This window comes from Sphaeramia orbicularis, chromosome 6 (genome assembly GCF_902148855.1).
Source record: "Sphaeramia orbicularis chromosome 6, fSphaOr1.1, whole genome shotgun sequence".
In the NCBI taxonomy this organism is placed as follows: domain Eukaryota; kingdom Metazoa; phylum Chordata; class Actinopteri; order Kurtiformes; family Apogonidae; genus Sphaeramia; species Sphaeramia orbicularis.
Window position 1 is genome coordinate 57,651,883 of NC_043962.1, and position 23,405 is coordinate 57,675,287.

Consider the following 23,405-nt stretch of genomic DNA (forward strand, 5'->3'; position numbering starts at 1 on the left):
GCCCCGGAAGAAGGGACCGGGTGAAGAGGCCGCGACCCCGGCTCTGAGTGGCTCTTACCGGTGGTCAGACTAAGGCAGAGCCGGCGTCGGTCTTCAAATCCTTCTCCTCTTTCAGCCGTCTCCATGTTTCTGAATCATCTCCTATACATCTCCTTGTTTTATTTCTCACTTTGTCACGATGTATTTGGGAATAATAAGAGTCCTTTTAGGTTTAATAACGTCAGACATTTGTGATCAGAAATGTTCCAGCTGCAGCCCACGGGGATCTGGCAACCTGGAGCTGAAAGGCTTCTGACTCTGTGATTGGCAGACAGGTGATGGGCGGGGCATCAGACCAAAACACACAATGTCAACATAAACATCATTTCGGGGCTGACACTGAGCTTTTCAACTGCACATATTCTGGCTGGACTACTACTGTCAGTGAGATCAGGATTTGAAATGAACATGATTCCTTCATGTCTGGTGACAGTCAAGGCAATTTTACAGTTACTTAGAACAGAATTCCTACATACTGCAGCTTTAAGAACAAGCACTTATGCTGTGTTTCCACAATGTGGTACCGGCTCAACTCAACTCGGCCTTTTTGCATTTCCATTACGAAAAAGGACCTGGAATCTGGTACCCGGTACCCGCTACTAGTTTCTTGGTATCACCTCCGCCGAGGTTCCAGAATTGGGGACCAGATACTAAAAGGTGATGTGTAAACACTGCAGACCACTGATTGGTCAGAGTTGTCTCTGTGACCCGCCCTTTTACAGAAAACAGATGTGGAAGTTTCTAGTAAATCTGTCAGTAGGTGAATCCACATGATGACAGTCTGTAAAACTACACCATGGTTTGTCCAGGAGGTTCAGACGTGAAAATTCAGCATGAGCTTGATGAAACAACACGCAAGGAGTGAGTTTATCAGCGACTCTGAGCAGACGACACGGAAGTAACGCACCGCATCACTATGACGACCAGGTACTGTAAAGTGGTTAGTATCCTGGAATGGAAACGGTCTCCAGGAATAGGACCTGGCACCAGAGTTGAGTCGAGCCGGTTCCATGTAGTGGAAACGCGACGTAAGTCAAGAACAGCAGGTTCCAAACCAAGAACAAGTTCCAAGTCACAAAAAATACCAACAACAAAAACACATTCAGAGTCAAGAATAACAAGACACAGCTCCTGAACAAACCCCAGGTCAAAAACAAACCCCATGTTATGAATAAGTCTCAAGTCTGGACCAACAAGTCAAACACACCTCACAACAAACAACTGTCCCAAATTAAAAGCAAATTTTACCACAAAAACCAAGTTCAATGTCACAAGCAAGTCCCAAGTAAAGAACAACTTTCAAGAAAAGAATAAGAAGTAGTGAGTCAAGAATAAGTCCCAAGTCCAACAAGTTGAGCAAGTCCTCTATCAAAAAAAAAGCACTAAGGCTGTATTCACACCTGAAAAGTCCTTTGGTCCGCTTATTTGATTCAGATCGAATGTGGACTTTCTTTTTTTCATTTGGGTCGGATTGCATTCTCATTGGACTTTTTGCTAGTGGACCAAAATGCGTGAACAGAAGCAGCATGTGATGAACTGCGCTGGCAATGGACAGAAAAGTTGGGGGCGGGGTGAATCAGAGACGGCCGGTGTTGATGAAAATAGACGTGGTGCTCCTACATACAGTTATCATTTTCAGAATATTTATTCTATTTTATCAGACACAAATTTACGAAGATAATGTTAACACTCAAGAAAAGCTCATTCAGAGCCAGTTTGGTAAAATGGACATGTGACCAAATGTCAGTGACACATTCAGTGTCCTCATTGCTCCTCGTCTGTCCACAGCTCATATCTGCTGCTGTTCGCTCTGACCACCCGTAAACCTCGGCTACTTCCAGAAGCTACGGTGGCTCGTCAAGCACAAAAAGGTGCAAAATTCCTTGGTTTGTTTCGGTTCGAGGTCAGTTCTATTCACACCAGAAGTGAACCGGCCCAGAGTCCGTTTGGAAGTGGACCCAGACCACCTCTTCTAGGAGGTCTGGGTCCGCTTGTTTGATTCGAATCAGAGTTCGCATGTTTGTATTCACACCAAACAAAAAGTCCAGACTTTCAGGGGAAACAAACTCCGGTCTGTTTTAAACGGACCAAACGAAGTAGGTGTGAATACAGCCTGAGTCACAAACAAGTCCCATGTCAAGAACAAATTCTGCCAAAGCTGAGCAGTTCCTTTGCTAATAACCTTGTCAAGTTGAACAAGTCCAAGTCAAAGTCCAAACTTCCACATCTGTACATCATATGTCATTTATCATGCATGTTTTTCCATTTTGTGTTTGTATTTGTGGAAGTGGGTTCCACCAGAAGTGTCTCTGAGGGTACCCTGGAACATGTTCTCCGATAAACGGACCGGTGTTCTCCACAGGTGACCAGACCAGAGGAAGGTTGGGGAGATGATCACACAGAGGGACATGTACTGCTGCTGTTCTAATCAGTGTGAGTTTCAGAGTGATGCTGTGTTTGTTTTGAGTACCTTGACCTCCGGGGTACATGCAGCGAAACGCCCGGCCCAGCTCCTCTGCCTGGACCCGGCCTGCAGGCGTCAGTTCGCCCCCCCACTTCAGAACCAGCAGCAGAGACGGGCCATCCTTCTTGGAATCTGAAACAGATCATCCATTTTATTTATTTATTTTTTAACCTTTACTGAAGCAACACCAAGTGACACAGAGGTTTAAGTACAGTATTATACAATATTTACATGACATCATTAAAATGGGGGGGGGTTAGGATATATGGCATGTAATATACAAAAGAAACACACGTCAGTCAGTAATAAATATCAATGTCCTGTCCTGGTTGTAAATGTTCTGTGTGTGGTGGAGTGTGTAGGATGTGGATGTGGTGGGACTGTTTTGATGTGGACTTCTCCAGAAAAATAAAATAAATAAATAAATAAAACTAAAAATCAAATAAAATAAAAAAAGGAAAACAAACAAATAAATAAATAAATAAAAATTTAAAAAATAAAAGTCAGGGATATGACCAAATACAATCATTAGGTAGCTGAAACTGAGATGAGGAGAAAGGAAAAGGAGAGAGAGAGAGAGAGAGAGAGAGAGAGGGAGAAAAAAAGAGGAAAACGGGGGTTGATAAAAATATCGTTTGCGTACCTTCCTCTTCGCTGGAGGCTTTGGGTTGGCCGTAGCGCAGGTAGGTCAGCTGGACTTTCCTGTTGATGCCTGAGAAGTGGCCGTACCTGGAATCAACACACACAAGACTTGAACTCCAGGACAAATGTGAGCAGGTGTGACAGGAAGCAGAAGTGCACAGCCTCAGCTTCACCTCAGAGGTTTGTGTTCAGCTGTCGGACACATTTGACTCCTGCCTGGTCGGATACGTTTGTTCCAGTCTTTACAAACAGTCATTTTCATTTTTGTGCCGACTCTGAACACTTTGAACCACTGGGGTTAAAAACTATTCACTGGGTCAAAGTCATTTTCACTCTAATGATCTGATTCTCACTCATTTTTTTTAGTTTACTTCAGTTTTTGATGAATTCACTTTTAACGTTTCACCTCTGCATTAAAACACCGGTCATGCTAACTAAATCAAAGTTCCTTCCTTTGTGCAGTGAGCAGATGCATTATTAACCCTTTAACCCCTGACGTGTCAGTGCTGAGCGTTCTGACCGTATGATTTATTTGAAATATTCGTAAAAATTCAACTGTTTGCTCAATAACAAACTATTTATTTTTAAAACAGACCCAAAGTGCTTCATAACATTGGTCTACATCTGGTTTGAATTTTTAGCCCCCATGTCCTGTTTTTAGGACCAGTTTCAGAGAAGAACCCAACAGTCTAAAATCCCTGTTAAAGATTTTGATCAATAAACTGATTTTTTTTTTTACAGTTTGTTAGTGTGATCCATGCAACAAAATACAAGTCGTGAGCTGGAAACAAATGGTCGTTTTAATCTAATTATTCCCAACTCCACTTTTTGTGTTTCAACAGTTGATGTATTTCACTATAAACCTGTTTTTTTGTGGTGAATCTGATCATGTTACTACAAACGACACACAGCACACACAAACACACACAAGTCATGTGACTGTATGTGTGGAGTTAACAGGAACAAATGAATGGAAGTCAATGGAAGTGAGCGTACAACACATCAGGAACACCTTCGGTTTCATATGAACTGGGTCCAATCCATCGTAGTGACTAGGGCTGTGTATCTGCAAAAATCTGCCGATACGATACACATCACAATATTAGACTCACGATACGATATATCACAATACTGTTAAAAGGCCACTTCTTGTTTGTTTCTTTTTTCTTTTTTTTTTTTAAAGGATTATTTCTTGGAAGAATTGAATTACACCGGAAACCTGCACAAATACTAAACACATTTTTGTTTGATCACAACAGAATCTAATGCTATATCACAACATTTTTCTAACTCTCCTAGTTTCCAAAGGAACTACCATCTGCCTCTCAGACAGTAAAAAGTGTTTTTAGGATGATTCAAATAACCATTATTTAATAAAACAGTGTTAAATAATAATAAATAAGATATAAACAATAAAGAAAAACAAAAAACAAAAATGAACCTCCGCCATATCTGCATTTGAATAAATACCTAAAAATATCGATACAGTACTTTTTAATATCGATACAGTATTGTGAAATGAAATATTGCGATATATTGTAGAACCAATATTTTCTAACAGCCCTAGTAGTGACCGTATGGTGATCTATCTGGACTAGGTCTGGACCGGTCTATCAAAGAGCTGGGGGATGGGGGACGTTCTGAGAAAAAAACTAACAAAACAAAAACAACCTGAAAGTCATGAATCTACAAGAGAAAATGGGCGCATGTTCTGAGGTTTCAGTTGTATATTTATGAGATAAAACTGTTCAAATGTGCGTCGGGTGTGGATGCTGTAATATCAGCGCTGCCTCTCGGTTACAGGCCGACGCTGGTGTTCCTGATATTTTGCCGCTGCCGTTTGGACAGGCTAAAGAAAAGGAGGCAGGAAAACCTCATCCTTTAAACAGAGGAGTGCGTACTGAGTGTCATTCAAGCTGGATTCCCTTTTGGAAAAGAAGGAGAAAATACAGCTCAGAGTTAGAGACATGAAGGTGGAGTGAGAGATGACAGTGACGAGCTGCTGAAGAACCATAAAAGGATGAGGATGAGGATGAAGAGACACTCACATCTCCAAAACCGTCTTCAGCTGCTCCAGTTTGGACTTCTTCTCCTCGATCTCACAGTCGGTGTGTTGGCCCAGTTCCACCAGCAGCAGCCGAGCGATGTCCAGAACCTCCTGTAAAACCACACACCGTCTGTTACCGACTGGACCAACATGAGACCGACATGACGGATCACACTGACACTAGAACCACTGGATGGAAGCAAGGTTATTATTGTTAACGAAAACTAACGAAATGACGAAAACTAGAACTGAAAAAACATTTTCATTAACTGAAATAAATAAAAACTATAATTAAAAGAAAACAACTATAACTAACTGAAACTGTATTGTGTGTTTACAAAACTAACTAAAACAGATAAAAATTATGGATGAAATTCCCTTCGTTTTCGTCTTTGTCAATGTCGGATTGATATGAAAGCGATTTATTTCCCTCAAGCAATTTTAGCTGCTGCCACCGAATGATATTTAAGGGTCCATCACTTGTGGTTTCCAGTCGTCTTCTGGTCCCCACTCTACCTGGAAACATGGAGACTAAAGCAGCAGAGTCCTGTCTGGGATTGATTTGAATAGGAGCACAGAGAAGAAGAGAAAAGAGACCACTGAACTACAACTGAACTACAACTGAACTACAACTGAACTACAACTAAGCATTTAGAAAAAGATAAAATCTAGCAAACCTGCTCTAAAAACGAATTAAAACTACCTGAATTAGAGGAAAAAAAAGTCAAAACCAAACAAAACTAAACTATTATGAAAAATCCTAAACTATTAGAACCTTGGATGGAAGAGACCACGTTTACAGCTTTGGGACCTTCATGGCTGCGACTTGGACTTGATTCCAGATTCTTTCAACATTATTACGATGAACGAAATTGTAATCCACTGGATCAATACTGAATGAATATTTAAAAACACACATTTAAAATAGAAAACAACAGAGCAAAGTGCAGATAATAAAGAAATCAATACAGAAGAAGAGGAGAAATGACTGAATGTAAACAGATTATTGCACATTACATGTAGTATTGCATGTTATATTACAGTTAGAGGTGGCCGATGTATGTCACCTGCGATAATATTGTAAATGTTGATTTGACAGTGCGCAATTTTACATTATCCAGTATTCATACTGTAACAAAATAAAAACAAACGGACGGTTCATAGACGGTAAAGGAGAGGCACATGAAAGTCCTCATTGGCCGAATGCATGCCCCAGAATCCAATCAGCGGACAGGATTCAGTCAGGTGGTGACTGGGCGGAGCCAAAACACAACATGGTCTCACATGAAGGAAATCTGCAGGAGTGTCTGTCCCAGCAGATGGTTTCATAGCTCACATGGGTCCACATCACCAGCCTGGAAATGGTTCAGTTTGGACCAGACTGATGTGGGTCAAAATAACATTATATGCAGCTGGGGCGCCATAAAGGGGGGGGGGGGGGGGGGGGGGGGGGGGGGGGGGGGGGGTAAACATGACAAATTCATGTGGAGGGGGTCCAGTGGATACAGGTTAAGAAGGGGTGAAAATTTAGTATAAGATCCGCTGGATCCACAGAGGAACAGAAGCCGGGAGTCAGACGTTGAAAGCATGTTAGGTTTCACTTTCATTTCACCCCAGCCACGGTTACGTTAGTTATGGACCACACCCCCACAGATACAACTACTGGAGTCCAGGCGAGGTGAGGAGAGTCGAGCTGGTTTCACACAGTGGAAACACGGCATTAGTGAAATGAGTGAAACTGTAGCATGAAAAATGCAGGTCATACGCCCTGTTCACTTAAAAATTAGAGTTAATTTGATGTGTCCGTTTTTGGACATATGCCCAGTGCATCTAACAAACCGTTCTTAGTGCATTTCCTATAGTTTTCATAACACCATGCAGTGATTCAGAGAGAATTTTAATCTGTTTATAGACATTTTGAAACTATAAATCAGGGCTCTCAAACATGCGTCCCGGGGCCAAATGCGTCCCCCCAAAGGTTCCAGTCCGACCCCTGGGATGAATTTACAAAGTGTATAAACTCCACAGTCCAGGCTGTGGAACTCATGTTAGTGTCGGTTCCACATCCAGACCAATCTGATCTGCAGTCCAAAAATAACATAATAATCTACAAAAAAGAATGACTCTTGGTTTGATGTGAAAAAAATAATATTACACTATGCCTAGAAATAATGACAACTTCAAATTTTTGTTTTTTAGTACAAAAAATATTTACATTTACAGACTATCCTGTGACAATAAAATGTGAATAACCTGAACAAATGTGCCCAACCTGAAATGTCTACAGAAAATTCAGTCCAGTTTGAACTCTTTTCTTCCTGTTCCTCAGTGTTTAGTGTCTTTGGAGATCTGATCCAGAATGCACATGGACTAATGAGAAGTGGAGGAAGAAGATTGTTAAAATTCCACAATATTTTTCTAAATAATTTTCAGTTTTTTCAGGTTATTCACATCTTTTTTGTTTGGACAGTTTATAAAAGTAAGTATTTTCTTAATTTAATGGGGTTTTTTGCTCTAAAACAAGGACAAAAATGTGCAGTTGTCATTATTTCTAGGTTATTCTGTTCTTATTTTACTGGTTTGGTCCACTGCAGATCAAATCAGACTGAATGTGGAACCTGAAAGAACAAGAGTTTGAGAACCCTGGTTTAAATAGTGAATGTGAGTGATTTTTATCAGTTTATGACCTTATGACAGTTTTATTGCATGCGTTTAATTTTTAGCAAGTGTCTGCTAGGATTATTACGGAGGGAAACTGTTGTCACAGCAACCCACCCTGTCATCAGTACCGATGACGAGGAGGAGGATGACGATGTCCAACTGTTAATGGACTGCAGTTGACATTTGGAGTATTTTAATCAGTGTCCTGTAAAGGGTTAAATGATGAATGACTGTTGAGCTGTTTAAAACCCGTTCCTACTGGATAATGAGACTGTGTGATTTTGTTTCCGCACAGAAGGAAAAGTCCTTCAGGGTGTGTTGGTCTGAGTCGGTCCTGCCTGAGTTCAGAGCTGCTTTTACAGATGCCTTCATACCTTCTGAGCCCTGAGGACAGATGTTCATCCATGAGCCAGAACATGGGTCATTTTCTGTGTGATTTGAATCAGGCTTTTACCTGAACTCATCTGAGTCCGTTTCCCATCATGACATGAGTTATTTTCCAACCGCTTCAACCTTGTTTTAAAGTCCCACGTATGTCTCCACAGCAGGGCCCTCAAACCTGGAGCATGCGGACCCAAACCAGCCCACCATTTTAACAATAAAATGAGAATAACCTGAACAAATATGAACAACCTGAAATGTCTAAAGAAAATTACACATAATTTTAACAATATTCTGCCTGTTATTAAATGTTTTGTCTTTGTAGATCAGATCATTAATGCACATGTAGAAATAATAAGTAGAGGCAGAACTGTGTTAAAATTGCATTTATTTTTCTTAAGAAATGTCAGTTTTTTCAAGTTATTCACATCTTTTTTGTTTGGAAAGATTGCAAATGCAAATATTTTCATAATTTCATATTGTTTTTGAGACTGATTCATTTGATGGATGTTTAATGTTCTTCATGAGGACTTTGACTCATGAAAGCCTCAGGAAGAGAAGGTGTATCTCACAGGATGCCTTTACTAGAACTGTGAAATTAATTATAATGATGCAAATCTGAACTCCACATCATCACTACACATTATTTATGATGCATTCAAGTTTAACAGCAGCATAAATCCAGTTGTTATGGAGGAAGAATAAAGAAGGTGTGTATTTAGAGCAGCTGACCATCCACTGTGATAATACTGATGAACAAACAGACTCACCTGAAGCTGTTTGGGCTTTTTCAGCTTCAGTTTTCCTGACTTATATCCTCCATACTTCTCAAACAGCTCAAAGAATCTGTGACAAAACCAGAATTAGAAACCACACTTAGATTAGATTAGACTGAACTTTGCTGATCCTTTAGGCCAAGCCTTCAGGAAGTGGAGTTCCAACAGCAGCACAAACACTGAACATACACACAAGAAATACAACAAGAAAATAGTAAAACAATAACTATAAACAACAGGAGGGAAACATGCCATTACACACTGAAAAGTGCTAGTAGAAACAAGTGGCAAAGTAGTAAGAAGAAGAAGAAGAAGTTTATTAGGTTGTAATATTATTAAGATAATATTATAGTATGCACAATATGTATAAGTATATAGGAAGCATATATATATATATATATATATATATATATATATATATATATATATATATATATATATATATATATATATATATATATATATATAAAGTCACAAAATAAATTATTAGACCATCAACAGTCATCAAAAACAAAGGTTCTGTAATCCAGTCCTAACTCCTGTGTGTGTCATGTGACTAAAACAGACAAAAGAAAACATGGAATGAATAAAAGCACTGTTTTTGTCAGTACAATGAGAGATACTGATGGAAAAACTGAAGGGATTTTGGTTTTAATCAAGAAAACATGTTAAATGGATAGACATCAGCTCTGAAATTAAACTACTATGAGCTCGTTTTGATGGTATCATATTTATCCAAGGTTATCATATTCAAAATTATTAATATTTCCCAAATACTGGTTGTATCAACTTGCTGTTTTCGCTACTGTCTCCGTTGACCACAAATACATAAGTCTGCCAAACTGCAGCAGTCAGCTGTGTACGGAGTTAGTGTGATGCCCAGACACACAAACACTAACTAATAATTTCTACATTCACTGATGTCAGGTAAAGGAAAGTGACCTTTTCAAAGACGTACGACTATGACTGGATACTTCTTCCATTTAGTTTTTCCATCTGTCCACCTGTGGGTAATGGGTGTTCTGATGCAGTTTCACTCTGCTGAAATAAAACACACCGAAGAACAGACTCACAGTGGATGTCGGACTTCCATCTTCATCTTCTGCTTTGGTGTTCGGTCTCCGTGGCGAATGATGGCGATGACGCAGCGCAGCTCCATCCTGACGACAACAAAGCAGACACTGTGACTGAAACCCTGACCTGTCCTCCACATCAGATTAAGGAAGTAAGTTTTATTTACAGAGCACTTTTCACAGAGAGAGTCACAAAGTGCTTTACAGTGCGAAGTACAAATAAACAGTACAAATAAAAAAAACAATTAAAATACCATTAAAATTACAGGTGGATTACACAGAAACGGACAAAAACGTGGGTTCTTTTTCGAACCTGGTCCTAAAAACAGGACAGAGGGGCTGAACATTCAAACCACATGGAAATGAATGTTAGGAAGCAGGTTTGGAAGCACTTTGGGTCTATTTTTTCAGATAAAACACGTTTATTTGACACTCCTACATAAATCCACATGTAACACAAACACCAGGTTTCTATAAAGAACTCCTTATCTTTTTCTGTCAGGTTTTTTTGTTCCAATCCCCACACTATTACAGGCAAATCCACAGACAACTCAGTGATATCAGAGTTTTAACTGAAATTAGGACTAGTCAGTATTCCAACAGCACACCGATGATTCTGCAGCAGTGATTACCACGATGGAACCAAAGGAAAGGACATGGAAATTAGGCGCTGCTATTTTATTGCATATCTTTTTATTCTCTCACAGGTGCATTTTGGGAATCGCAGTAAATATTCAAGGCAGAGTGTTTGACAAAAATGACCGCTGTTGAAAAATCATTCACGATTTACATGTGTTTAAATGTTCAGGGTCTGTATGTAACACCAGTGGACATGATGGGTTCCACACCAAACCTGGAATGAGACTGAGACTGATGACAAACCCACATGTGGATTAGAAAAACCACACCACGGTGAACACACAGGGTCTGTATTTCGAGTCTGCAGAAGAGCATTTACACATGTTTACACATCTAATGCACTGACACCTAAGGAGATTTAACGTCCATATTTGGGTCCTATTTTTGGACCCAAAAATTGATTAAAAATTCATTAATTATTGGATGGATCAGAGAAAGACGATCATTTTTTTTTCGCCTATCTGAGGTCATCATTAGGTCCATCCTGGGGGGAAATATGTCTGATGTTTCATGGACAGACCCATGTTCTTATGAAGCTGAACACAACAAAAACAACTCAGATTCATTCATGCTTGGATTACAGCTGAAACAATTCATTAATTAATCAACTCAAATCAATTGAAACAAATGATCAAATTAAAATTTTCTTGAATCAAAGCTTCATTTCCTTAATTTCTCTGCTGTTGAACATTGGTTCCAGTGTTTTGTGTTATACGGACACTTATTATGATGCACATGACGCCAGGATCAACACAAACAACAGAAGAGATGAGGACAAACAGGCAGAAAATGTCTATATGTGGACTTTTCTCCACTGGAACCATCACTTACTCCTTTAATCTTTGAAGCTTTAACACAGACATTATAAATCTGAGTGTGTATTTGTTTCAGTTGGATGTAAGTTTCATGTTCAGTTGGTTTTAGAGCTTCATATATATTTATATATTTTTCTTTTTCTGTTGTATTGATAATTTCTTCCCTGCTATTTTTTATTCAACTTGAATGGAGTGACTGTAACACCAAATAATTTCGCCCTGTTATTGATAAACTATTCTGATCCTAAAATACACGTTCCGTTCACACTACATGTGTTTTTCTTCTATTCTTTTTTATATACACTTCTTGGATTTTTGTTTTTTTAATTGCCACTTATAAGTAAGGAACCCAATATGGTAACTTCATTGACCTTGATTTTCTACATGACAATAAAAACTGTTGAAAATTTTCACAAAAGTAATAAAGTCTGTCCTCCAAAAACACACTAAGGTTGAAATTTTGAATTTCAGAGTATTTCCGTGAGTGAACTATAAAGGCTTAAATAATCCTTTAATCAAATCAAAGAAAATAATCAGTATCTTAATTGATTATAAAAAACTGTCAGCTGCAGGTGCAGTTTAGATGGATGTGAATGAAAGGGGAAGTGTTGTGTTGGCTCATACATGGTTCCTGAGGTGGTGGGGACGATGGGGATGTCTTCAGCCTCCATGGGGATGGACCAGGGGATGTGGAACTGAGGAGCCAGCTCCCTCATCACCATGTTCCTACAAAACAAACAACACAAACATCAGCCAGTGACAAGTTAGAAGACTAAACTATAGTGCAGGGCTGTCAAACTCATGTTAGTTCAGTTCCACATTCAGCTAAATTTGATCTGCAGTGGGCCGGACCAGTAAAATAATAACAGAATAATATATAAATAATGTCAACTCCAAACTTTTCTCAATGTTTTAGAGCAAAAAAGTGAATTTACATTCCGAAAAGGTTTACATCTACAAACTATACTTTCAAAAGATGTGAACAACATGAACAAACTGAAAAAATCTGTGTAATTTTAACAATATTCTGCCTCAGTTTATCATTTACACATGTGCATTATAACGTACAGATCACAGTGGATCTACAAACACACAAAACATTTAATAACAGACAGAATATTGTGAAAATTGTACTTACTTCTCTTAAGACATTTCAGGTTATTCACATTTTTTGCAAAATTATACTTTGTTTTAGTGTAAATACATGAAAATATTTACATTTACAAAGAGAAAAATTTGTAGTTGTCATTATTTCTATGTTATTCTGATAGTATTTGACTGAATCCTGCCCACTGTAGACTGAACTGGTCTGAATGTGAAACCTGAATTAAAAGGATCGTTAACATCTTAGTGTAATTTTTGCATTTCACAAATTCATCCCAAGGGTCAGACTGGACCCTTTGGAGGGGTAAAATTTGGCCCCCGGGCCACATGTTTGACACCCGTGCTATAGTGACTCTGGACGGAAAAAGACAACACAGATTTGTTTGGCTCGTCTGAATGTGCAAAGTTTCCTGAAATTTTCCAGAACAGTCAGCTTCAACCATGAAAACAGTTTCAGTAGGGCTTAGACCCTTGGTATAACACATGGAGGTCAAACCTACGGCTCACGGGCCAAAACTGGGTCCAGTTCAGTCCTCTGGATGAATTTGTGAAATGCAAAAATTACACTGAAGACATTAACAACCATTTTAGTTCAGGTTCCACTTTCAGCCCAATTCCATCTGGAGTAAAATAACAGTAAAAACTGAAATGACATAATGACAGTGTTTACATTTACAAACTATCCTTTCACAAAGCAGTGAATAATCTGAACAAATATGAACCTGAAATGTCTGAAGAGAAATAAATGCAATTGTACCAATGATCTGCCTGTTCTTAAATCAGTGTTTTTCAACCTTGGTGTCGGGACCCTATGTGGGGTCGCCTGAAATTCAAGTGGGATCGCCTGAAATTTCTAGTAATTGATTAAAAGAAAAAGAAAAACTTGCAAATAAAAATCTGTGTTGAGTTGACAGAGCCAATCCCAATCCATATCAGACAAACTGTGGTTGTGAAACTGCAGAACTGAGGTTCTGTTTCTGTGTCAAATGTTCACTGTGGTCAGTTTCAGATGCTGCAGCTCTTTCATAATTCATAGTTTCAGTTCTTGTTTGTTCAGTATTAATTGTCCTCCTTGTAAATCACAGCTGGACTGACTGTGCATATCCTGACCAAGGAAAATAAAATTCTCACTTTGTGCAGAAATCTACACCTGGATTTACTGCCTCCATCCACAATAATATACATTATATAGACTAAAAGTCCCTAACATTACCCTGCATTTACAACATAGTATAACAAACTGTTACATGATCAAAAACAAATGAATTTTAGTTAAAAAAAAAAATGTCTCTTGGGGAAAAATATCAATACGTGCCCTTTTATAGTCATATTTGGGCTCTCTGTGGACTCCTGTTTGAACCAAATACAGTCTGATATAATAACTTTTACATCCCTCCTTGCAAGATGATGCATCTTATTTTTGTGGAAGTCTCCTAAACCCCCATCTATTTCACTTTGGCTTAAGGATGTTATGTTTTTTCTTACATTAGAAAAGAGTAGACTCTCACTACAAGGTTCCTCAACAAATTTTTTAATAAATGGCGATCTTTTTTAGATTACTTTCGAACTTTACGAACACTGCCTTCAGGTTGATCTCTCACACCTCCACCCTACTCTATTTTGTTATTGTTTAGGTGTTGTTTTTTGTCAGAATTCATTCTGTCCACCAATTATTGTCACATTTGATACATCTATGTAATGTCTAATATCTTAAAGTAACCACAGGTATCTACAAGCTATGACTTTTTAAAATTTTGTAATTATTATTATTTTTATTTTCTTCTATTTCCGTTAGCTCAGTTAATATTCTTGTACATCACATATTCGATACTGCTTGTACTTATTTGATTTTCTGCTGCTCAGACACTATGTTCTAATGTTCTTATTTCTGCTGTTGCCCCTTCTCAGAGGGCCTTGGGGTTGGTTTGGACATGGGGGGAAAATGATATAAAAGGCAATGTATAATGAATGCACTGTAATTCTGTTCATTTGTATCTAATGTTACATTGCTAAAAAAAGATAAATTTAAAAAATTTTAAAAAGTCTCTGTTTTGAATGTCTGAGGTTGTGTGAATTCTGTGATGTTAAAATGGAATCAGGAGTAAAAAAAGGTTGGAACTACTGGATTAAATGTTTTGTGTGTTTGTAGATCCACTGTGATCCGTATGTTATAATGAACATGTGTAAATCATAAACCAAGGCACAATATTGTCACAGTTACACTTATTTTTCTGCATTAATTTCAGTTTTTTCATGGTTGCTCATATTATTCACATTTTTAACCCCCTAAGACCCACTGTCCACATTTGTGGACAAGAGTTTCACAACTTCAAACAAACAAAAAAAAAAAAAAAAAAGAAAGGAAAACTGTCCACCACAAAGGACATTCCATAAAAATTTTAAAAACTGCATCTGAAAAAAACTGTTGCATCATGATGTTTCCAATAAAGGCACTTATGTAATAATAAAACAAACAAGCTGGTACTTTGCTGACATTTCCTGGGTCTTAGGAGGTTAAAGATTAGTTTGTCATAATACAACTGTACTTTTTGACATCAGGAACCATGTAGTTTAAAAGTCCAACATGACTGGAAAATACAATTCGTTGTGATTTCATCAAACCAAACATGTTGAGTCACATGTTTATTCTGACGTATGTCCATGAAACCAAAATCACACGTTGCATAGCGACCCTGACGTGGGCTAAAACATGTCCTAATCCACGTGGAACATGTGGCGTTCTGCATGTTGACCCGTGATCTTCCCTCTGGTGTGTGTTACTGTAGCCGTGCTGCGTTTACTGTCTGTCTGGAAAATTTATGAGCGTGGGGCCATAAAAAAAAGCTCCAGTTACTTCACCTCAAAAGAGACGAAATAAATCAGAACCAGAGGAGACATGACTCTGACGGCGACAAAAACAAACCGTTAAACTGTCTGATCAAAAAACATGTCAGGTTGTTTAGAAACGTCACCAGTAGGTTTAGTTTATTTACATGAACGGACCAGTTTTAGATGTGTTTTTCAATTAGTTTTTTTGTAATTTGAGTTCTATTTATGATCATATTTTAATTGAGGTACAGATACTCAGAGTTATTTTATTCACTTTTTATCACATGATGTACATTATATTATGCTATGAACATCTAAAATTATGTTTCATAATAGCAAAAACTTCAGAAATTAAAGAACACAAAGTCTGATCCAAAAAAGGGAAGACACTTGGGGTTCTTCAGACACACTCGCACTGAGACAAAGCTTAAAGTAAAACTGTACCTGGAGTCGACCTGAGAACACCTGGAATTTTAATTTTTTGACATTAAGTTTTATTTTTCCAAATGTATCACCTGTGGAAGTAGCTTTGGCTTGAGTTAATATTAAGAATAATTAAAGAAACCACGTCAGAGTCATAATTGCAATCACTTTCAAGCACTTAAATGGAAATTCAAGCACTTTTCAGACCTTGAAAACACAACATTGAAATTTAAGCATTTTCAAGGATTTCAAGCACCTATATGAACCCTGGTGTAAAGAACGTGTGTGAAATTTAAAAAGAATCAGGTGAAAAGTGTCTGAGAGATGGGACGGACAAACACCTCAGATGGACAGAATTCCTGGTATATTTCGGCTCACATGTGTTCACAGCTCTTCTTTGTGTCTGTGTTCATATTAAATCAGTCTCAGTGAATCCAAAGGAACTTTGTGTTGGTAAATGACAGTTGTTCAAATGGACAGGATTTCAGTTCTGTTCAACATGTTGATGCTCATATGAACTATGTTTTCAGCTCAAAAATGTCCCATTTCAGCACAATTAATGCTATATTTTCATGTCACAAATGGACAAGTTCTATTTGAACTGAACTGAGCTGAAAAACAAATCTTCTCTTCTTTTGGATTCCCCAGTTTTTCTTCCCAGATTCTCTCCTCCATATCACATGTTTTATTTGTACAGGTTCAATCTGGAGTATGGTGCTGATCCATCCTGCTTCTGTTCCACCAATACATACATGAAGAATGGCACACAGCACTGTTTACATCAACACTTTTACAATAAGAAGCATTTTTAGACACAAAGAACAATTCTATGTTGTTCTTTCCTCTTTAGTCTGATGCTAAACTATCCAATAAATAATAGTGCTCCTAGTTTTTGCACAGGGATCATTAGTGTAAACGCTGACATGGCTGCAGAGCATCAGTATGATGGGATCCACAACAACCATGTCACATCCGTCCACTGACACATTTAGTGTTTTTGTGTCAGCTGGGATTGTTTTAGATCCACAATACCAACATTTATGAAGAAGAGCACAATTAGCAATAGGAAGTCTAGAAGTTTATTCCTAATAAAGTACTGGGACTGACCAGAGCATCATGGGTAATGTCACGTCCGTCCACCAGCAAAAGTTTTCACATCCACGTGCTATTCCAAATCCAATATTTATGAAAATAGAGCTTCTATTGTCAGAGAATATCAGTAGTCTGTGCACAGATGTGTTAGCATTATTTACACACACTTCTATGACTTTAGGACAACTGTTTTTTTGACAAAAATGGACACTCATTTGACCCCCTAAGGACATTTTAGCCAATCTCTATGTTATAGCCCCACCCATCCCAGAGGTATTATAATAATAATAATAATAATAATAATTACAGCAGTCATTAATGCGTAATTATGAACCAGGAAGTTCAGGGTTCATCGGTTCACGTTCAAGTCATGACTCACCCCAGGACTTTGGCACAGTCATCGTAATATTTCATGGAGTTTTTGACGAAGCTGAAGCCGTTGACGTCGCACACGTAGGAGTGTCCGTTGGCTCGGAGCAGGTCGAAGCCACAGACTGTTTGCTGTGAATTTCAATAAAAGACAAATAAGAACAGAAGGACATGAAAAACAGATTCACAGCAGAAGAGACGGAAAAATGTTCCATGAGTTGAATATGATGAATTTCAGTCTCTGGTCCACTCAACCTCCCAGTACTTTTCATTCAAATGTGCAATAACTTGTTGTTACCTCTCAGTACTCTTATTATTATTATTATTATTATTATTATTATTATTATTATTACTTTTTTTTATAATACTGTGCTTGTCCGTGCAATAACTGTTTTTTTGTTATGTTTTAGCTGTGTTTATGTTTTGCATCTCTTTTTTTGGTCATATCTTTATCTTTTTCTAACTCCGTGACTCAGGGAAATGCACATTAATTCCAGTGTACCTATACTGCTATGTATCTGTGCAAACGGCAAATGAAGTCTATTCTATTCTATCCATTTTAATGACTTTTATGAACTGTAAGAACAATAAAAGAACAGATGCAGAACAGGACACTGGGTTCAGAACCTCATTGACAGTCCTGGTCTCATCACAGAACCAGGTGCATTTGTACTGGGCTTTATCTGTTCTGAAATAAGGAGGAGCTTTCTCCAAATCTCACCTGACCTAAACTACACTGCACTTTAAACATTTTGTCAAACTCCTGTTATTACTTTGTGCCATTACTATTTTTTTGGCATTTTTTATCCATCCATCCATTATCCACCGCTTATCCGGGGCCGGGTCGCGGGGGTAACAGTCTAACCAGGGATGCCCAGACTTCCCTCTCCCCAGACACCTCCTCCTGCATTTTTTAATAATTTTTTTTTATTTATTGTTACCACTGATCTTTTAAAGGTGCCGGAGACTTTCGTCACCAATTTTTCCTCAGATCTGTCCTCAGATGCCCAGTTCCTCCTGACTGTTTGTGAACACATGGTTTGTTTGTGGTGGATGGAACTAAGAAACTGTTCAGCATGAGGAAGAGATTCAGCTGAGGAATGACAGACGTACTGACAGATTCATGATACTGAGGATATGACTGAGGACGGACAGATCTGAGGAAAAATTGCTCCCAAAAGTCTCCCACACCTTTAACCTGTTTTCCATTACAGTGTTTGGTGCTGACTTCGTGGCCAGGTCACCCTTGTAAAAGACCACCATGGGACTTTCTCTGGTTAAATAAAAAATTAATTATTCCCAGTCCTGTCAAAGCTGTTTAACAGCTTTACTTCTCTCACCGACCGACTCAGATCAGGACAGACACAGGACATGTGTCTGTCATCAATACAATCAGCAAACTGATCTTTCATTAATGGTGTGACACCGAAGGGTTAAATGTGTCCAGTATTTCAAACACAGACCATAAGGTCATCTGAGTCAGGTGGATGTTATCTACTACGCTGCTTAACTCTCCACTGCTGCCTGGATTCTGCTGAACTGGACTTCACTCCATTCTCCCAGACAAACTGATTGGTTCCTGTTCATTTACCAAACTCTCACGGGGAAAATACCGTCATATCTGTACAGTCACTTCTAAACATTCAACTGCAGTCTGCATTCCTGTAGCTTCAACCACCACCTCAGAACCAAAGCCTTGTCAGGTTCTGTTCTATGTTCCAGTCCTGAGGTCTGGATGCAGATTAATCTAACAGTAGAAGTGGGCGGGACTTTCACTGGAGGTATGGAGAGACATTTGTTTCTTTATTCATCAATCAAAAAGAATGGATTTGCAATTAAAACGAACAGATTTGAGAGAATAGAGTTTGATATTATGGGATAAATATCAGTGCATTGGTTCATTTGGGTTCAATTATTATCATATGCCGCGTTTCCACTATGTGGAACCAGTTCGACTCAGCTCGACTCGGTATTCCTGCAGACCGTTTCCATTCCAGGATACTACTGACTTCACAGTACTTGGACGTCACAGCGATGCGGCACGTTACTTCCGTGTCGTCTGCTCAGAGTTGCTGAAAACTCGCTCGTTGCGTGTTGTCTCGTCTGAATTTTTACGTCGGCCACCAAAGACTGAATCTCCTCGACCGACCATGGTGTAGTTTTGGGCTGTTATCATGTGGATTAATGTACCGCTATATTTACTGTCCAATTCCACATCTGTTTTTGTAAAATGGCGGGTCACACAGAAAACTGTCTGACCAATCAGTGGTCTGCAGTGTTATACGTCATAGTTTAGTATCTGGTCCCAAGTCTTGGAACCTTGGCGGAGGTGATACCAAAAAAGTAGCACCAGATTCCAGGTTCTTTTTCGTAATGGAAACGCAAAAAGGCCGAGCCGAGTTGAGCCGGTACCACGTAGTAGAAACGCAGCATTTGTTTCCAAAATGACTCAGAGATGGTTTTTACATAATTTCTCTCAGCATTGATTTGGTTTTTTCTCCATGACTCTGATTTTCACTGTTCTTTCTCTAAATGTCTCTAATATTTGTCCTGCACTGACTGTAAATACTAATGTTCTTCCTCATGGAACCATCTGCTGTCATCACATCTGACTGAGGAAGAAACATTTACCATTAAACTACAGTGAAATGTTGATGTTTATCAACTATACGGACATAAATCTGTGGACACATCATGTCTCCAGCTGTCAGATGTCCTGTTCATGAGGATCAGACACACAAACATCAATATTAATAATCAATAAGATATCTATCCCATAACATAAACTCTATTCTGACATTAGTCCTTATTGTTTTGGATCCCAGAGCCCTGTTAGAACACAAACACCTGGATCCAACAGGTCCAGACTGTTGGACACACAGTGGAGAAACAACTGTATTTACATTGATTTATTCATTTTGTTGATTATTTTATCCATTTTCTTCATTTTGTTCATTATTTTGGTCTTTCTTAGTTATTTTTTGGATTATTTTGTTCATTTTGTTGAATCTCTTGGGGTTTTTTTTTAAACTCATTTTTTGATTATTTTCTTTCATTTTGTTGATTGTTTTGGGGGTTTTTTAAAGTCATTTTTTGATTATTTTGTTTGTTTTGTTGATTATTATATTCATTTGTTTGTCGCTGTTGTTTTTTTTTTGTTTTTTTGTTTTTTTTTACACATTTTGATTATTTTGTTCATTTTGTTGATTATTTTGTACATTTTTAAAATTATTTTGTTCATTTTTTTGATTGTTTTGGGGTTTTTCTTAAACTCATTTTTGATTATTTTGTTCCTTTTGTTAATTATTATGTTCATTTTGTCGATTATTTTGCTCTTCCTTACTCATTTTTTGAGAATTTTGTTCATTTTGTTGATTATTTTGTACATTTTTTAATTATTTTGTTCATTTTGTTGATTGTTTGGGGGTTTTTTTAAACTCATTTTTGATTATTTTGTTCCTTTTGCTAATTATGTTCATTTTGTCGATTATTTTGCACTTTCTTACTCATTTTATTCATTATTTTGTTCATTTTGTTGATTTTCTTGTTCATTTTGTTGGTCATTTTGGTCTTTTTCACTCATTTTTTTTGATAAACCAAACCCAAACTAACCAAAGCACTGATATCTATCCCATAATATAAACTCTATTCTGACATTAGTCCTTATTGTTTTGGATCCCAGACCCCTGTTAGAACACAAACACCTGGATTCAACACGTCCACAGACTTTAGTCCATATAGTTTATGAGTTAGGTAATTACGCTCTGAGGCTAACGATGTGTTCATCCTGGAACACGACCTGGATGCCTGCTCTTATTTCCTGATCACCTTGAAGGCCAGGCAGACTTTTCTCGCCACCAGTTTCTCCATGGCCGTCAGCATCACAGGATATCGGATCTCTTTCCCCTCGCTGTCCCGCTCCACCTTCCCGTCCAGAGCCGGAGATTTCCTGGCCTCTGCGTGAGCGTAATCTGGACCCACAGTGTAGACCTGAGACCAAGCACAAACCACAAATACAGAACCAGGGCCACAGAACCCCCTTCAGACCCGCATCAGGACCGACAGGACTCTGTACCTTCACGTCGGTGCCGTCTGTCGGCATGAACTCCTCATAGATGTAGGACCCGGTCTTTCTGACGCTGCTTTCAGGAGAATAAACACTGCTCGCGACTGCCGATCTGCAAAAAACAAACAAACAAAAAAACAATCACATTTAGTGCTGCAGCTATTGATTACTTTTTAAAATTTGATTATTTGAATGGGTGAAAAAAAAATGTAAAAATGTGAAACAAATGTCTTGTCCTTTATTCCATAACCAACTGAACAACAACCACAAAAAGTATAAAGTAAAAGGATATAAAAGGAAAGGACACATTAAAAATAGAAAGAGGCTATTGACACAGTACTGTGGCACAAAGCATGGGTTTGTCTATGACCACAGAGCCAATCAGCGCCCTCGTTATATCATGTCTAGACTGGTAACGTGTCACAGCCTAAAAAGTACCAGGACAATCAGACAGCAAATAGGTCAGATGTGGATACAGCGGAGATTTAGCTCACCTGGTAACGTATCGGACTGTAATCCAGGAGACTAGGGTTCAAATCCCAGTCAGAGTAACTTCTTGTTTTTTTAATAGATTTTCAAAGGGGGGGGGGGGGGGGGCCAAATCCGACATTGACTGAAGTCAGCCACTGGGACAACGTTCAGACTGCAGAATTCACACCACAGTACTCAACACACTGAACTGACACAGAACTGACAAGTCACATGGCACACTGCTGCATCTAATGCCGCGTTTCCACTATGTGGTATCGGCTCGACTCGACTCGGCGCGACCTTTTTGCGTTTCCATTACAAAAAAGGACCTGGAATCTGGTACCCGGTACTAGTTTTTTGGTATCACCAGGACTGGGAACCAGATACTAAAAGGTGACGTGTAAACACTGCAGACACTGATTGGTCAGAGTCGTCTCTGTGACCCGCCGTTTTACAAAAAACAGATGCAGAAGTTGACAGTAAATGGTTTGGTTTGTTGAGGAGGTTCAGACGTAAAAATTCAGCATGAGTTTGACGAGAGAACACGAAACGAGCAAGTTTACCAGCAACTCTGAGCAGACAACACGGAAGGAACGCGCTGCATCGCTATGACGACCAGGTCCTGTAAAGTGGGTAGTATCCTGTCACGGAAACGATCTCCAGGAATAGGACCTGGTACCCGAGTCGAGTCGAGTCAAGTCAAGTCAAGTCAAGTCAAGCCAAACCGGTTCCACGTAGTGGAAATATGGTATAACATGTAGCTCCGCCCACCTTCTCCAGCCTCACTGACTGAACAGAGCAAACAACACAATAACACAACATATAGACTAATCAGAACAATAATTCCTATTCTATACTATAAACTATCACTAATTAGTCGTTTCTTCCGTCAGTTGCCACAGTACTGTGGTAGAAAAATGCACGACAGAATGAACTGAAGTATACTCCATATATGACCACAGTACTGTGGCAACAAGAGGAGAATGAGTTCATGGAACAGAATTTCTGACTGAACCTCTGACAATTCAACCCCTTTTAATACAATTATGTTCATATTTTAGGTTTAAAATCAGACTGACACAGTTTTGTCTTTAATGATGAACCTTCTGCTTTTTTTATTTTCACTGGAGACACAAACGCACCAGTTGTTCCTGTAAATGTTTAGAGGATGAAGCTCCTGAAAGGGTGGAGCGGTGGGAGTCGTACCTTCCTGAACAGTCTCTGACTGCCTCCTCCTGCAGACGTTGGGTAGTAGATGTACACGTTATGGTCCTCGGCACACACTGGTTTCTCCACAAACGGTTTGGGGAAAACCTCTCCGTTAACCTCCACATGGTCCTCGCACTCCACCAGGTTACATTCTGCACAGACAACACACAAAACAAACCGAATATACATGATACACTCATCCTTCAGCCTGTTTACATAAACAGAATGTGTCTCCATCTGCGAGGGACCATATCTGTTGGACGTATAGGGACCATGGAGGAGGAGGAGCCTACAGTAGCCCAGAG

General features: G+C 38.8%; 1 protein-coding gene across 3 annotated transcripts in view; it reads right to left on the minus strand.

Moving 5' to 3' along the window:
* Positions 1-23,405, minus strand: part of ppip5k1b (diphosphoinositol pentakisphosphate kinase 1b) — a 73,797-nt gene that overhangs the window by 47,719 nt on the left and 2,673 nt on the right. For all 3 annotated transcript variants that reach the window (XR_003935571.1, XM_030135990.1, XM_030135992.1), the window contains exons 4-13: positions 23,098-23,252; positions 21,430-21,532; positions 21,183-21,344; positions 17,365-17,486; positions 12,162-12,263; positions 10,084-10,170; positions 9,005-9,080; positions 5,194-5,303; positions 3,147-3,232; positions 2,510-2,635 (exon numbers count right to left, since the gene is read on the minus strand). Coding sequence is in view for 2 of the 3 variants with exons in the window: in XM_030135990.1 (XP_029991850.1) it covers positions 2,510-2,635; positions 3,147-3,232; positions 5,194-5,303; positions 9,005-9,080; positions 10,084-10,170; positions 12,162-12,263; positions 17,365-17,486; positions 21,183-21,344; positions 21,430-21,532; positions 23,098-23,225 (1,102 nt within the window). In the remaining variant the exon portion in view is untranslated. The remainder of the gene's footprint in view (positions 1-2,509; positions 2,636-3,146; positions 3,233-5,193; positions 5,304-9,004; positions 9,081-10,083; positions 10,171-12,161; positions 12,264-17,364; positions 17,487-21,182; positions 21,345-21,429; positions 21,533-23,097; positions 23,253-23,405) is intronic.